The sequence below is a fragment of the Nerophis lumbriciformis genome, linkage group LG12 (genome assembly GCF_033978685.3).
Source record: "Nerophis lumbriciformis linkage group LG12, RoL_Nlum_v2.1, whole genome shotgun sequence".
Taxonomy (NCBI): Eukaryota; Metazoa; Chordata; class Actinopteri; order Syngnathiformes; family Syngnathidae; genus Nerophis; species Nerophis lumbriciformis.
Window position 1 is genome coordinate 4,000,510 of NC_084559.2, and position 16,667 is coordinate 4,017,176.

At 39.6% G+C, this 16,667-nt stretch overlaps 1 protein-coding gene across 3 annotated transcripts in view; it reads left to right on the top strand.

Moving 5' to 3' along the window:
• Nucleotides 1-16,667, top strand: part of LOC133623022 (histone acetyltransferase KAT6A-like) — a 101,161-nt gene that overhangs the window by 59,095 nt on the left and 25,399 nt on the right. For all 3 annotated transcript variants that reach the window (XR_009817840.2, XM_061985931.2, XM_061985933.2), the window contains exons 4-10: nucleotides 3,405-3,520; nucleotides 10,042-10,123; nucleotides 10,366-10,480; nucleotides 11,892-12,208; nucleotides 12,307-12,419; nucleotides 14,691-14,806; nucleotides 16,382-16,523. Coding sequence is in view for 2 of the 3 variants with exons in the window: in XM_061985931.2 (XP_061841915.2) it covers nucleotides 3,405-3,520; nucleotides 10,042-10,123; nucleotides 10,366-10,480; nucleotides 11,892-12,208; nucleotides 12,307-12,419; nucleotides 14,691-14,806; nucleotides 16,382-16,523 (1,001 nt within the window). In the remaining variant the exon portion in view is untranslated. The remainder of the gene's footprint in view (nucleotides 1-3,404; nucleotides 3,521-10,041; nucleotides 10,124-10,365; nucleotides 10,481-11,891; nucleotides 12,209-12,306; nucleotides 12,420-14,690; nucleotides 14,807-16,381; nucleotides 16,524-16,667) is intronic.

Consider the following 16,667-nt stretch of genomic DNA (forward strand, 5'->3'; position numbering starts at 1 on the left):
ATGGAGTATATTGTGAATAAATTGAGAACAGGAAGTGAACAAAAGTTTTAGCAACTGTTATGTAAAAGAAAAGGGGTAGGATTAAATAAGCTCTGCTTCTTCCTACTCCTTTTCGAACATGTTGAAAAGAGAAACTGGAGATTGTGATGTATCATGTTGTATACTTGCATGTTCGAAATAAACTCAAACTCAAACAGAATGTGCCGTGGGCCTTTAAAACATTAGCTGTGGGCCGCAAATGGCCTCCGGGGCACACTTTTGACACCCATGCTATAGATAATAAAAAATTAAATCTGATAAATCTATGGATAAAAAGCAGAGCCTGGCGACGCATGCGTGTTTATCATAACTCTCTCTCTCTCTCTGTCTCTGCCCCTCCCTCACCGATGCTGCTGCGAGCACACTTTGTTTTGTTTTTAACCCCTTCTTAACCCTGAACGTACATTGAAAATACACGCAACCCTAACTCAAAATGCTGGACATTTGCTAACGGGCTACGATAGACTGACCATACATCCTCTTTTCACCGGACGTATGGTCAGTCTATCGTAGCCCGTTAGCAGCATGCTAGCAGCTAACGGGCTATGATAGACTGACCATACGTCCTCTTTTCACCGGACATGCCCTCTTTTGCGGAGCTGTCAGGGCGGAGTTTCTTAAATGCCTCAAATGTCCGGCATTTTGAGTAAACAATGTACATCGAGGCACAACACACGGCAGTGTGTTGTGCCTCGATGTGCATTGTTTACACAACGTGCGTTACGCTACTTAATATGTCCGTGTGGAAACTCGTTCGGTACACCTCCGAACCGAACCGGAACCCCCGTACCGAAACGGTTCAATACAAATACACGTACCGTTACACCCCTATTCCATATGTATCAGGTCTATCTGAGAAACTGAATAATTTTTAATCAACACAACATCCCGGTACACTTCACTTCAAACCAGGCAACACGCTGAGACAGAGACTAGTGCATCCTAAAGACCGGACACTCCACACCCACCAAAACAATACGGTGTACGCTATACAGTGTAATGATGAATGCACTGATTCATATATCGGGGAAACAAAACCCATTGTCATCATGAGGTATTGTGTCGGATTTTGAGGACAGCATTTAATTTATTCCATTTTGGAATAATGCTATAACATAACAAAATGTGGACAACGTGGAGCGCTGTGAATGCTTTCCGAATGCTCTGTATTTGCACAAAGTACCCGATTGGTGTCACCGGTACCAACCTGGATTTTAAACTTTGCATCGGCTCGGGAATACAAATCTGTGAAAATGCACATCACAAATTGAAATCCATTACTATTCTAATTTTGTCGCGTCTCCTGTCCACTGTTCTGTTTCCCCACTGCGTTTCTGCCCATTAGTGCACTCACTGCTCAGCCCCGCCCACTGTGAAGCACTGAGATCGCATAAAAAAGCGGAATATCACCACACCGGTTTTTGCGAGATTACAGCCAATCAGAAGCAGAGTGGGGGGAAAAAAACAACAACCTGCTAGCAACCCAGTGTTTAATAGCACAAACACTTGTCAAACAAAGTAGAGTGCCGATTTACAGCCTCATTATGTAACACAGCATGACAACTAACAGTAGTATTCACGCACCACACTGGTGATGACAACAAAACTTCAACAATTGAAGTCTTTGTCTAAACTAATACATTTTTGAGCTCATTAGGAGAAAACAATATAAGAATATATAGTATTACTCCTCATTTGAGTCATTCTGCACTGCAAAAAGTCAGTGTTCAAAAACAAGAATTTTTTTTTACAACAATTAGGGGCATTTTACCTGAACTAAGCAAAATTATCTGCCAATTGAACAAGAAAATTTGGCTTGTCAAGACTTTCCAAAACAAGTAAAATTAGCTAACCTCAATGAACCCCAAAATACCTTAAAATAAGTATATTCTCACTAATAAGTGCACTTTTCTTGGTGGAAAAAACAAATATGAGACCTTTTTGCTCAATATGTTGAAAAATATTCTTAAATGAAGTAAATGCTAGTGCCATTATCTTGACATAATGATATGCGCTCGGCATTACATTTCTTGAAACCAGCAAACTTATACTAAAACTAATTTATTGTTCTTAATGGAAAGGCAACAAGGCAACAGCTTGTTGCTCTCGGGGTCCCCTAGCCGCTCAGGCAAATCATATTGTCGAAAAATGCATTTTTCCATCGACAACATGACATCATCGCGCCAAGTTCGTGCTCTTTCAGTCATTTAGTGCCATATATACATATATACATTTTTTTTAATTGTAATTTTGAAGAATTTATCTGAATGCGCATGAACTATTTCTGTTCAAAATTGTTAGAAATGTTAAATGTTTAAATATTAACTGTCAGTTTACTGTACTGTGCCAACTGTACTACTATATGAGTACGTATGTTCTATTGTTTCATTTAAAATAAAACAGCAAAGTCCATTTGGCTGTCATCTATTTTAATTATGAGACACAATTGTGTCAAAGTCATGATTTTTTATTTCATGCTTGAAATAAAAAGTAGTTTTATACTTGAGTGTTAATGACACAGCTCTGCAACAGTTGATATTCTAGTTTCAAGCACGTTTTACTCAACATAGGTTATAAAAGCAACAAGCTGTAATACACTCTAACATAAAATCTGCTTAGTGAGAAGAATTATCTTATCAGACAGAAAATAAGAAAATAACACCCTTTTTTGAGATATTCAATCTTACTTAGATTTCAGTTTTTGCAGTGTGAATGTTCTACAGTTGAAGTTAAATTAATCATTTGTTTGTATTATTAATAATGTAATGTTTTTGTATGTAGTTTTAACTTGGAAATAAATAGTACTTTGAAATATCGTATCGTGAGTTAAGTGTTTTGTCGCCTACTTAGTCGTTTCTGATGAAGAATTGATGGCGGACAAAGGGGAGCATACAAATAGCTTGCAAAACAACACTGTGCGCATATTTGATTGCTATGGTTGACATTTAGTAACGTCAACTGTTAAACGGAGTAAAGCTATTCTACAACGATTTTTGGAACCCCCACCTTTGTCTGTCGTTGCACTGCCAACTCAACTTCCTCCATGTATTAAATAATGTGTAGTCTATCTGTAAGTATGCTGTTAAGTGAATGCAGGAAGGTAGTGTTCTCCTTTCCTCTGCAGCAGGTTTTTCACTGGCTTCCTATCCAACAAGGTCAAAGCAAATATCTTCCAGCACGTCATTCATCTTTAAACACTTTGTGCAGCCAAGTTCAGTTTAGTCAGGAATTGAGCAATGTTGCAGTTGTAAAACGTTTGTACTCGCTCCGTCTGCAATGATGCAAGTGGGTCACCACTGTCAGTCAGCCACTTCTGAAGACTGACATACTTGTGTGTGTGTGTGTGTGTTTCTACCCATCTACAGGCCACCCGTCCTGTCTCAAGTTCTCCCCAGAGCTCACGGTGCGAGTAAAGGCTCTGTGGTGGCAGTGCATCGAATGCAAAACCTGCAGCAGCTGTCAGGATCAGGGAAAGAATGCGGTGAGTGGATGAGCGAATATGTCAGAGCCGCAGATGAACAGTGCAAGTGAAGGCTTCTTTCCTTTAGTGTTGGATAGAGATGCTGGTAGACACACTGGTGCTATTTTAGTCAGTCAGCCTTTCTTCTTCATTGTTATTCGGATGTTTGAAGTGAGATTTCAATGTGATTCAAAAGACACAACTGTGTTTTTAATTTTTTTTGTTTTGTTTTCTGATTTGCACATTCTTTAATTCAAATGACTTAAACCATGTCTCTGAAGAGATATTTGAAGTTTAATGAACAAACCTGTGGTAATCATCCATCCATTTCTACCGTTTGTCCCTTTCGGGGTCGCGGGGGGTGCTGGAGCCTAGCTCAACTGCATTCAGGCGGAAGGCGGGGTACACCCTGGACAAGTCGCCACCTCATCGCAGGGCCAACACAGACAGACAGACAACATTCACACACTAGGGCCAATTTAGTGTTGCCAATCAACCTATCCCCGGGTGCATGTTTTTGGAGGTGGGAGGAAGCCGGAGTACCCGGAGGGAACCCACGCAGTCACGGGGAGAACATGCAAACTCCACACAGAAAGATCCCGAACCCGGGATTGAACTCAGGACCTTCGTATTGTGATTATTCAGTTACAAATTTCAGTACGTCATAACAAACAAGAAGTGATGTTTTTGATTCACAAACATGCACCAAGATCATTTGTCCCCCCACTCTCAAAAACATACTAATTTCTAGAGATGTCCGATAATGGCTTTTTTGCTGATATCCGATATTCCGATATTGTCCAACTCTTAATTACCGATTCCGAAATCAACCGATACCGATCTATACAGTCGTGGAATTAACATATTATTATGCCTAATTTTGTTGTGATGCCCTGCTGGATGCATTAAACAATGTAACAAGGTTTTCCAAAATAAATCAACTCAAGTTATGGAAAAAAAATGCCAACATGGCACTGCCATATTTATTATTGAAGTCACAAAGTGCATTATTTTTTTTAACATGTCTCAAAACAGCAGCTTGGAATTTGGGACAGCATGAGGAAGTTGAGCGTCCCGGAAGAGTTAGTGCTGCAAGGGGTTCTGGGTATTTGTTCTGTTGTGTTTGTTGTGTTACGGTGCAGAGGTTCTCGCGAAATGTGTTTGTCATTCTTGTTTGGTGTGGGTTTACAGTGTGGCACATATTTGTAACAGTGTTAAAGTTGTTTATACGGCCACCCTCAGTGTGATCTGTATGGCCGTTGACCAAGTATGCTTGGCATTCACTTGTGTGTGTGATAAGCCGTATATATTATGTGATTGGGCGAGCATGCAAATGCAGTGCCTTTAAGGCACGCCCCCAATATTGTTGTCTGGGTGGAAATCGGGAGAATGATTGCCCCGGGAGATTTTCGGGAGGGTCACTGAAATTCGGGAGTCTCCTGGGAAAATCCTACGTCCGTGTACCACTCCGCACAGCGGCGTTTTAAGAAGTCATAAATTTTGCTTTTTGAAACCGATACCGATGATTCCCGATATTACATTTTAAAGCATTTATCGGCCGATAATATCGGCAGTCCGATATTATCGGACATCTATACTAATTTCATTCCTTCTTGATTGGTCTATTTTGTGCCCCTTTACCAAATAATATGACAAACATCAGGCATGTGAAATGTCCGCGAAAAACACGGAAATATGCGTTTTTAAACATACATTTTTGCGTAAAAGTATCACTTCTGCGATTTTTATGAAATATGAATGAAGATACAATCCTAAACAAAATTTGTTGAACGCTTGCCTCAGCCGCAGATACTCGCTGTTTCTAAACACTGCACTGAATTGCAGGACGAGGAGATGATCAGGATCACCAAAACAAGCTTGCTAGTTAGCTAACATCTAGATCAGGGGTGCTCACACTTTTTCTGCAGGCGAGCAATTTTTCAATTGATCAAGTCGTGGAGATCTACCTCATTCATATATATAATTTATATTTACTTATTTATGAAATATATGTTTTTGTTAACAAGTTAAAGGTGTTTAATGATAATACAAGCATGTTTAACACATAGTTAATATTGTTAATAAATTAAAGGTGTTTAATGATAATACAAGAATGTTTAATACATATAGTTAATATTGTTAACAACTTAAAGGTGTTTAAAGATAATACAAGCATGTTTAACACATATAGTTAATATTGATAACAAGTTAAAGGTGTTTAATGATAATACAAGCATGTTTAACACATATAGTTAATATTGTTAACAAGTTAAAGGTGTTTAAAGATAATACAAGCATGTTTAACACATATAGTTAATATTGTTAATAAGTTAAAGGTGTTTAAAGGTAATACAAGCATGTTTAACACATATAGTTAATATTGTTAACAAGTTAAAGGTGTTTAATGATAATACAAGCATGTTTAACACATATAGTTAATATTGTTAACAAGTTAAAGGTGTTTAAAGATAATACAAGCATGTTTAACACATATAGTTAATATTGTTAACAAGTTAAAGGTGTTTAAAGATAATACAAGCATGTTTAACACATATAGTTAATATTGTTAATAAGTTAAAGGTGTTTAAAGGTAATACAAGCATGTTTAACACATATAGTTAATATTGTTAATAAGTTAAAGGTGTTTAAAGGTAATACAAGCATGTTTAACACATATAGATTCCTTTCTTTCATGAAGACAAGAATATAAGTTGGTGTATTACCTGATTCTTATGACTTGCATTGATAGGAATCAGACAGTGGTGCTGATAACGCCCGCATTTTCAAATGGAGGAGAAAAAAAGTCCTCCTTTCTGTCCAATACCACATGAAAGAGGTTGGTTTTTGGCATCTTATTTGTCCAGCTTCCGTACTCCTTTGTATACACTTTACAAGAAATACATTGTCGGCAAACTCCGTAGCTTGCTAGCTTGTGCACGCCAGCTTTCTGAGACTCTTATTTTGATAGCGCAACTGTGCAGTCGGTCTTTGGAGTTTTGACGACAGGTACGGCGCCAGAGTCTGTTGAAATAAAGTGTTTCTCGCCTTCCAGTCGGTAATTTTAATGAGCTGGCAGCAGCCAGCGTCATCTCAGAAGACCCTCGGGTGCCGTGAATGTCAATCAAGTGACGAAAGTGACGTCATAGTGAAGATTTATGATTGCTCATTTTTAGGACTATTATTTAATGCCTGGTTGGTGATCGACTGACACACCCTCCGAGATCGACCGGTAGCCCGCGATCGACGTAATGAGCACCCCTGATCTAGATAGCTTACTCGTTGCCTACGTTCGATCTCCAAGCCACAACGTTGATTGGTTGTCTACTTTGCTGCTAATCATATTTAGATGATTACAATTCAAACACTGTTAGTTCCAAACCAATTGTAATTCTAGAATATTTATTAGTAGCCATCGAGAAAGTATATGGCAGCACGGTGCACAGGGGTTAGTGCATGTGCTTCACAATACGAAGGTCCTTGTTTCGATCCTGGGCTCTGGATCTTTCTGTGTGGAGTTTGCATGTTCTCCCCGTGACTGCGTGGGTTCCCTCCGGGTACTCCGGCTTCCTCCCACCTCCAAAGACATGCACCTGGGGATAGGTTGATTGGCAACACTAAATTGGCCCTAGTGTGTGAATGTTGTCTGTCTGTCTGTGTTGGCCCTGTGATGAGGTGGCGACTTGTCCAGGGCGTACCCCGCCTACCGCCCGAATGCAGCTGAGATAGGCTTCAGCACCCCCCGGCGACCTCAAAAAGGGACAAGCGGTAGAAAATGGGTGGATGTAAACAGAGGTCACAACACCAGAAGTATGTTCCCCGAGTGGGCTAGCCTTCCCAATTGGAAAATGTTTTACAAATGCATACTGTACATGTTATAGAATTTTACATTACATTTTCAATGATGATAATGTTAGTTCATGATCTACTAAATAACCTTAAAACCCTGTGGTACATTACATTGGCAATGTAAGTGTCAAAAAGACAGCCAATAGAAGTTGGTAGATGAGAATAAAGCTAAACTTAAAAAATAGTGTAGAAATGCAGCCAATTGCAGGAAATGAACCGGTAGTCTTGATTTTCTAAAAGTTCTTTTGAGGCTTGCGTAGCAGCACTTCTAGGAAAAAAAGAGGAAACTGAGAAAAAAAGAGGAACATTTCAATCAGCATAAAGAGTGCTCACAGTTTAAAATGTTTGAAAAAGCTAGCAAAACGCATCACCTCCCTTGGGAAGGTAAAATTATGTTCTGCTTAACTGTTTAGCGTCTTTCACATTTAAGCAGTGCTCGCACTATGTCAATTGTGCACATTTCACACCTAAAGTATAGAATGTTTGACTAGTTTGAGTGCTCCTGTTTGTGCTCAGGTCCGGCATATTTGCCCTCTTTTGGCACCAATGGGAGAGTAGGCCAAGGCGCGGCACATTTACATGCACGCGAGTCATCCAAAGACTACAATGCGGTTAATTGCTCCTTGCAAGTTCTGCATGCTAACTGGCACTTTTTATAGCCCAAATAAAAATGCTCAAACTAATCCAAAAGTCATCTCACTGTAGGTTGCTCATTTGTGTACATAACAAAGATGTGACATTTAATTTATGTGATCGCTAAGGGTGTAACGGTACACAAAAATTTCGGTTCGGTACGTACCTCGGTTTAGAGGTCACGGTTCGGTTCATTTTCAGTACAGTAAGAAAACAACAAAATATTAATTTTTTGGTTATTTATTTACCAAATTTGTAAACAATGGCTTTGTCCTTTTAACATTGGGAACACTATAATAATTCTGCCCAAAAATACAAATAGCTGTGTGTGATGGCTGTGAGCCACCACTAGGCTGATCAGTGCAACAACAGGCAGTCATGAATGCTAAGCATAACAATAACATACATATACACACAGGGTCCATTGCCAGGGTTAATATGGTCAACATATATCAAATAAAAACTAAATAAGATAAGGTTCAGAATGGTTTCTTCAAAACCTTTCTACATATAAAGTGCTTTTTTAGATTGATTGATTAATTGAGACTTTTATTAGTAGTTTGTACAGTACATATTCCATACAATTGACCACTCAATGGTAACACCCCAATAAGTTTTTCAACTTGTTTAAGTCGGGTTCCATGTTAATCAACATTAGACTGCCTCAAGTTGTTGCTCAGATTAAATAAAATGACAAAACTTTTCTTCTACATATAAAAAGTGCAACATTAAACAGTTTCAAGTCAACTCGGCCTCAGATTAACTTTTCTTCCCCCCCCCCAGCCTTTAACCCTGGTGACTTTCACTCAATCTTCATGTTTTTTGCCAGAAAAATCAGTTTATCCACATTGTCTGCAGAAAGAAGAAGTGGGTCAAACTATAGTTTTTAATGCATCCATCCATCCATTTTCTACCGCTTATTCCCTTTGGGGTCGCGGGGGGCGCTGGAGCCTATCTCAGCTACAATCGGGCGGAAGGCGGGGTACACCCTGGACAAGTCGCCACCTCATCACAGGGCCAACACAGATAGACAGACAACATTCACACTCACATCCACACACTAGGGCCAATTTTAGTGTTGCCAATCAACTTATCCCCAGGTGCATGTCTTTGGAGGTGGGAGGAAGCCGGAGTACCCGGAGGGAACCCACGCAGTCACGGGGAAGACATGCAAACTCCACACAGAAAGATCCCGAGCCCGGGATTGAACCCAAGACTACTCAGGACCTTCGTATCGTGAGGCAGATGCACTAACCCCTCTGCCACCGTGAAGGCTTTTTAATGCAATATGGTCTTAAATCTGCTGCTATAAAAACATTTGTTATTGCTTTAGCCCTGTCTGACTCGCCGAGGAGAGGCTGCTTGAATGCGGTGGTGACGCTTCAAATGGGTTAGCATGTTTGACGTGTAGGCAGAAGCATACCCTACTGCTGCTGAACAACGTCGGCAAACCTCTTTCGCTTTGTTGTCGTAGCCCGGTCGCTGCTCGCATGCCGTGTGTTGTGCCACGGTGTGCGTTGTTTACACAACGTGCGGTACGCTACTTAATATGTCCGTGTGGAAACTCGTTTGGTACACTTTCGAACCGAAACCCCTCAATACAAATACACGTACCATTACACCCTTAGTGATCGCTCCTCCTCATTTTTGCCCAAATATAACAACTGGAAATAATCTATAAATTCAGGGAAATTTCACCAATACAGCAGTGTATAAGATCAGGCATACGTGCCGTAGCAATGCCAAAAAAGGGAGGTGGGATTACACCCAAGTATAGCACGTACGCCTTTATTTTTAATTGAAGTTTACACTGAACCCCAACAGCCACTCAGCTTCCTGCCAACCAGTAAGTAATTCAATGACTCAGTGACGTAATCCCTGCCAGCATCTCGTGTGCCACATACAGTATTGGTAGAAACTATGACTTCCAACTCTATTATTTTATAAATGTTCCACTTCTTCCTTGTTATAAAATGTCTTGTGTAAAAACACCTAATTTATGTTATGGGTTGCTGTTCATCTCTGTTTAATACAATCTGAATGATCAGTGTATGTTTGTGCAGGACAATATGTTATTCTGTGACTCGTGTGATCGGGGTTTTCACATGGAGTGCTGCGATCCTCCCCTCATGCGGATGCCAAAAGGTAAATAAAAATGTTGCCCCTACATCTTTATGACATCTTTACAACCCCCATTAAACAATTTAGTATGTAATCTGCCTCAAAGAGTAGACAAGACCTTTGTAGATTGCATACACATTAAATCCAGACTATTTGAACACCGCAATAAAACACCTCTTGGATTGTTTGCCTCCAATCCTTAAAGTTACCGTCGATGATGAAAAATCTCTTGTGATTTTCCACCTTTGCTTTGTTTTTATCCCCAGGCATGTGGATTTGTCAAATCTGCCAACCCCGGAAAAAAGGAAAAAGTCTTTTACATGAAAAGGCAGCACAAATCAAACGACGCTACAACGCTCCACTCGGACGGCCCAAGAACAGGTGAAGAAAGGCCTTCATATATATATATAAAGGTTTATTTGAAATAGGAACAGATACAGAAACATAGATATCTGAAACAGTTGTCCAATGTATGCATCATAGTGTTTGTAGCCAAAGCTAATTTACAACACTTGTCCCCAACGACAACAACAACACAGATCCAACATCATTAAAATAGGAAAATAAAAAGAATAAGGCAAAGATGAGTCGATAATAAGGATAATAGTAATAATACAGACAAAGTGCAAACCAAATAAAAGCCAATAATAATAATAACACAGACAAAGTGCAGACTAGATAAAAACCAATTAGTAAAAACTAAACATGGGAACACGATTGTTGCTCAACTAGCCACAATTTTGTTTGTTTTTTGAAAGTGACAAGTGCAGGTATACTTTTCAAAGTGTCAGGTAGAGAGTTCCATAGTTGTGGTCCTTTTATTGAAAAGCCAGTCTGGGCAAAAGATGTTCTACGGAATGGAACGCAACAGTTGCCTTTTGACGTTGCTCGGGTGGTAGATCTGGTACCACTTTGCAGTCTTGTAATTGCCTTGAAGAGCAATTGGGGAGCAGAGTTATCCAAGCATTTAAAAACCAGTTTGACTGTGTGTGACAAAATAGAATTGGCAAAACCTAAAATATTGTATTTGGTTCAAATTTGGCAATCATGATATCGTATACTCTTCTTGCTAGGACTTTCAAGGCGCGGTTATAAAGACACTCAATGGTCTTGATTGATGACTGGTGTTTTGATTGATTGATTGAAACTTTTATTAGTAGATTGGACAGTTCAGTACATATTCTGTACAATTGACCACTAAATGGTAACACCCGAATACGTTTTTCAACTTGTTTAAGTCGGGGTCCAAGTAAATCAATTCATGGTACAAATATATACTATCATCATAATACAGTCATCACACAAGTTAATCATCAGAGTATATACATTGAATTATTTACATTATTTACAATCCGGGGGGTGGGATGAGGAGGGTTTGGTTGATATCAGCACTTCAGTCATCAACAATTATATCATCTGAGAAATGGACATTGAAACAGTGTAGGTCTGACTTGGTAGGATATGTACAGCGAGCAGAGAACATAGTGAGTTCAGATAGCATAAGAACAAGTATATACATTAGAAATACATTTGATTATTTACATTTGGTTATTTACATTTGGTTATTTACAATCCAGGGAGGTGGGATGTGGAAGGGGGAGGGTGTAAGTCAAGGGTTGAAGTTGCCTGGAGGTGTTGTTTTGTGTGCCTGGGACCATGTCGTTAAGCCATAAGATATGTGTGAAAGAATCATTTATTGTACAGCATATCTGTTGTTGTCCATATAGGTATTTCGTATGCAATGTTTTTAAGACCACTTAGATCTTAACGAGATCCTTCGTTCTCCTCGCAGGCCGGGGCGGCCCTTTAAGAAACTCGGCGGGCGTGCTCGACGGAAGCGCTCTGCATCGGCCAATTCCTCGTCAAGCTCCTCCTGCGAAGGTTACCCCGGTGACGATCGGCTACTTTTCTCGATGCGAGATGGCGACGACATGTCACAAAGCAGCCTTCGCTTTAACAACAAGACCAAGGGATTAATTGATGCCCTCACAAAGTTTTTTACACCGTCGCCCGAGGGCCGCAAGGCACGCCAAGAAGTGGTGGACTACTCTCAACAGTGTCGCATCAGAAAGAAATCCAGTCGTAAAGGAGATGGAGATGACAGGACGGGTATGTTGAATATTGTTTCCATTTTTTTAGACTGATATATATATATATTTATTTAAAGTTGTTTTTTATACGTTTTCCACTGTGTTTGCCATTCTCAGACAATCAAGACGGCAGTGACTGGCGCGATGAGGATGACAGACTCCCGGGCCATGAAAATCTAACAGAAAAAGACATTGAGCTGTTCAGACACATCCAGGAGCTTGCTTTACAGGTATCCAAAAACTTCTGTGTGTGTGACTGGGTCAAGGAAATGTGTGTCAAGACTCTTCTGGATAAATATGCATAGTTTTTGTTCGGGTAAGGTTGCATTTCATGATTTAATTTCGCATCTGCAGCTATTTTTGTTGCGCGCGCCGTTTACGAGGACACATTTTTTCCCGTCTTTATCAAAATATAAATATAGATGTCATCTTTGTGTATGTGCTGAAAGATTCATTTTAGTAAAAGAATATGTAACTAATAGGTTTTGCTTACATTTGCTTTTTTTATTTGGACTCGTCGAGTTGGTGCCTTAAGACAGTGTTTTTCAACCGCTGTGTGCCGTGAGATACAGTCTGGTGTGCCGTAGGAGATTATCTAATTTCACCTATTTGGGTTAAATATATTTTTTGCAAACCAGTAATTATAGTCTGCAAATGATGTGTTGTTGTTGAGTGTCGGTGCTGTCTAGAGCTCGGCAGAGTAACCATGTAATACTCTTCCATATCAGTAGGTAGCAGCCGGTAGCTAATTGCTTTGTAGATGTCGGAAACAGCGGGAGGCAGCGTGCAGGTGAAAAGGTGTTTAACGCTTAAACCAAAAATAGACAAAACGTGAGTGCCCCTAAGAAAAGGCATTGAAGCTTAGGGATGGCGATGCAGAACAAAACTAAAACTGAACTGGCTACACAGTAAACAAAAACAATGCTGGACGACAGCAAAGACTTACTGTGGAGCAGTACAAAGTACATCCGAACATGACATGACAATCAACAATGTCCCACAAAGAAGGATTAAAAAAACTAAAATATTCTTGATTGCTAAAACAAAGTAGATGCGGGAAATATCGCTCAAAAGAAGACATGAAACTGCTACAGGAAAATACCAAAAAAAGGGAAAAAGCCACCAAAATAGGAGCGCAAGACAAGAACTAAAACTCTACACACAGGAAAACAGCAAAAAAATCAAAATAAAACACGGCGTGATGTGGCAGGTGGTGACAGTACACCTGGGGCGGCATAGCTCGGTTGGTAGAGTGGCCGTGCCAGCAACTTGAGGGTTCCAGGTTCGATCCCCGCTTCGGCCATCCTAGTCACTGCTGTTGTGTCCTTGAGCAAGACACTTTACCCACCTGCTCCCAGTGCCACCCACACTGGTTTAATTAAATGTAACTTAGATATTGAGTTTTCATTATGTAAAGCGCTTTGAGTCACTAGAGAAAAGCACTATATAAATATAATTCACTTCACTTCACGTACTTTGAGACAAGAGCTATATTGATGCATGCTTGGTTATGCTTTAAAGTCATATCCAACAATTGCGATAACAACTTACGGCATTGAAAACCTATCAACATCCCTGGTCATTCTGTGAACCCACACCAAACAAGAAAGACAAACACATTTCGGGAGAACATCCGCACCGTAACACAACATAAACACAACAGAACAAATACCCAGAACCCCTTGCAGCACGCACTCTTCCGGGACGCTACAATACACCCCCCAACCCCAACCTCCCCATGCTCTCTCAGGGAGAGCATGTCCCAAATTCCAAGCTGCTGTTTTGAGGCATGTTAAAAAAAATAATGCACTTTGTGACTTCAATAATAAATATGGCAGTGCCATGTTGGCATTTTTTTTTATAACTTGAGTTGATTTATTTTGGAAAACCTTGTTACATTGTTTAATGCATCCAGCGGTGCATCACAACAAAATTAGGCATAATAATGTGTTAATTCCACAACTGTATATATCGATATCGGTTTATATCGGAATCGGTAATTAAGAGTTGGACAATATCGGAATATTGGATATCGGCACAAAAGCCATTATCGGACATCTCTAATTCAAACCATTCCAACATCAACACATTCCACTCATCCTGGACAGTCAAACTAGCACTCTCCCAAGTTCCTAACCAAATTCCATTATTTCTGGAAATTCGAACTCTTCAACATTCAAGCCATTCCAACATCCATACTACATTCTGTCAGCATTTCAGTTCAACTTCAGCATTGGAGCATTCACACCCAATTCCTTCAGGAATTGCCTCATCTATTTTCTTAATACTTTTGTTTTGCTTTTCATGGTTTTTGCTCACCCTCTGTCTCCCACAGTGTCCATAAAAATGACATGCTCATGTGTCAGGGCCATTAATGCAAATTGCGCAATACCTTCCCCAACCCTATCACAGTCACAGTGTTTGACTATTGATGTGCTACTGTATTTTGTGGACATTTTTCTCTACCTGCAGTGCTTAATGTCATTTCTTGTTCTCCACAGAAAGTCGGGGTGACTGGTCCTCCAGACCCTCAGATGCGATGTCCATCGGTCATCGAATTTGGCAAGTTTGAAATCCAGACGTGGTACTCCTCTCCCTACCCACAGGAGTACAGCAGGTGAGAAAAATATAAGTCATTATTTGTAATGACATTTTTGTTTCTGTCCAAATTTGGTATCTTCATTTGATTCTGACATGTACCGTATTTTTCGGAGTATGAGTCGCTGAACAGGCTGAATAAGTGTACGTTATATGAGGCATAAATAACCAACTGGTATTTTAACGTAACATATTATGGTAAGAGTCATTCAAATAACTATAACATATAGAACATGCTATACGTTTACCAAACAATCTGTCACTCCTAATCACTAAATCCCATGAAATCTTATACGTCTAGTCTCTTACGTGAATGAGCTAAATAATATTATTTGATATTTTACGCTAATGTGTTAATAATTTCACACATAAGTCGCGCCTGAGTATAAGTCGCACCCCCGGCCAAACTATGAAAAAAAACTGCGACTTATAGTCCGAAAAATACGGTAATGACATTTTTGTTTCTGTCCAAAATTGGTATCTTCATTTGATTCTGACATGTATATAATAAATATATAAAGAAAAATGGGTCTTAGATATTTCAAATTTAAGTAAATGCGGAGGATCTTAACTCACAAATTATTTTAGTTTATATATTAGTTTTTTTTCCCAGCAGTTCTAAGTATTCCATAAAATAATTTATTGTTGAAAAAATGCATGAGAGTTTAACAACACCCTTTACAAGTTAGGGGGAAGATGGATACTTTAATTCATTATCAACACTTATGATATGGAAATGTTAAGTTTATTTCTGTAATAAATGTAATATGTATTAATAGAATATAGATATATTGATGTATACATGTAATTAGAGATGTCCGATAGTGGCTTTTTTGCCGATATTCCGATATTGTCCAACTCTTAATTACAGATTCCGATATCAACCGATACGATATATACAGTCGTGGAATTAACACATTATTATGCCTAATTTTGTTGTGATGCCCCTCTGGATGCATTAAGCAATGTAACAAGGTTTTCCAAAGTAAATCAACTCAAGTTAGGGAAAAAAATGCCAACATGGCACTGCCATATTTATTATTGAAGTCACAAAGTGCATTATTTTTTTGAACATGCCTCAAAACAGCAGCTTGGAATTTGGGACATGCTCTCCCTGAGAGAGCATGAAGAGGTTGAGGTGGTGGGGGGGGTGTATATTGTAGCGTCCCGGAAGAGTTAGTGCTGCAAGGGGTTCTGGGTATTTGTTAAAGTTAAAGTTAAAGTACCAATGATTGTCACACACACACTAGGTGTGGCGAGATTATTCTCTGCATTTGACCCATCACCCTTGATCACGCCCTGGGAGGTGAGGGGAGCAGTGGGCAGCAGCGGTGGCCGCGCCCGGGAATCATTTTGGTGTTCTGTTGTGTTACAGTGCGGATGTTCTCCCGAAATGTGTTTGTCATTCTTTTTTGGTGTGGGTTCACAGTGTGGCGCATATTTGTAACAGTGTTAAAGTTGTTTATACGGCCACCCTCAGTGGTCGGCAGTCCGGTATTTTCGGACATCTCTACATGTAATGGGTAATGATTACGGTATATTAATGAAAAAAAATATTCACATAAATTCCACCTTGATTTTTTTGTTTTTCTAGACTACCCAAACTCTACTTGTGTGAGTTCTGCTTGCGCTACATGAAGAGCCGCAGCATCCTCTACCAACACATGAAGAAGTGCAACTGGTTCCATCCTCCTGCTAATGAGATTTACAGGAAAGAAGATGTCTCTGTGTTTGAGGTAAACCCCTGGAATTAATTGACAATCAGCATTAGAAAGGGGAATGCAACTAAATCCCCTTTATTGATTAATTGAGAAAATTAGTGAACCATTTGTCGAGGTATTTTCATAGTGAATCTAGCCGGTGATGGCAAACTTCTGTTT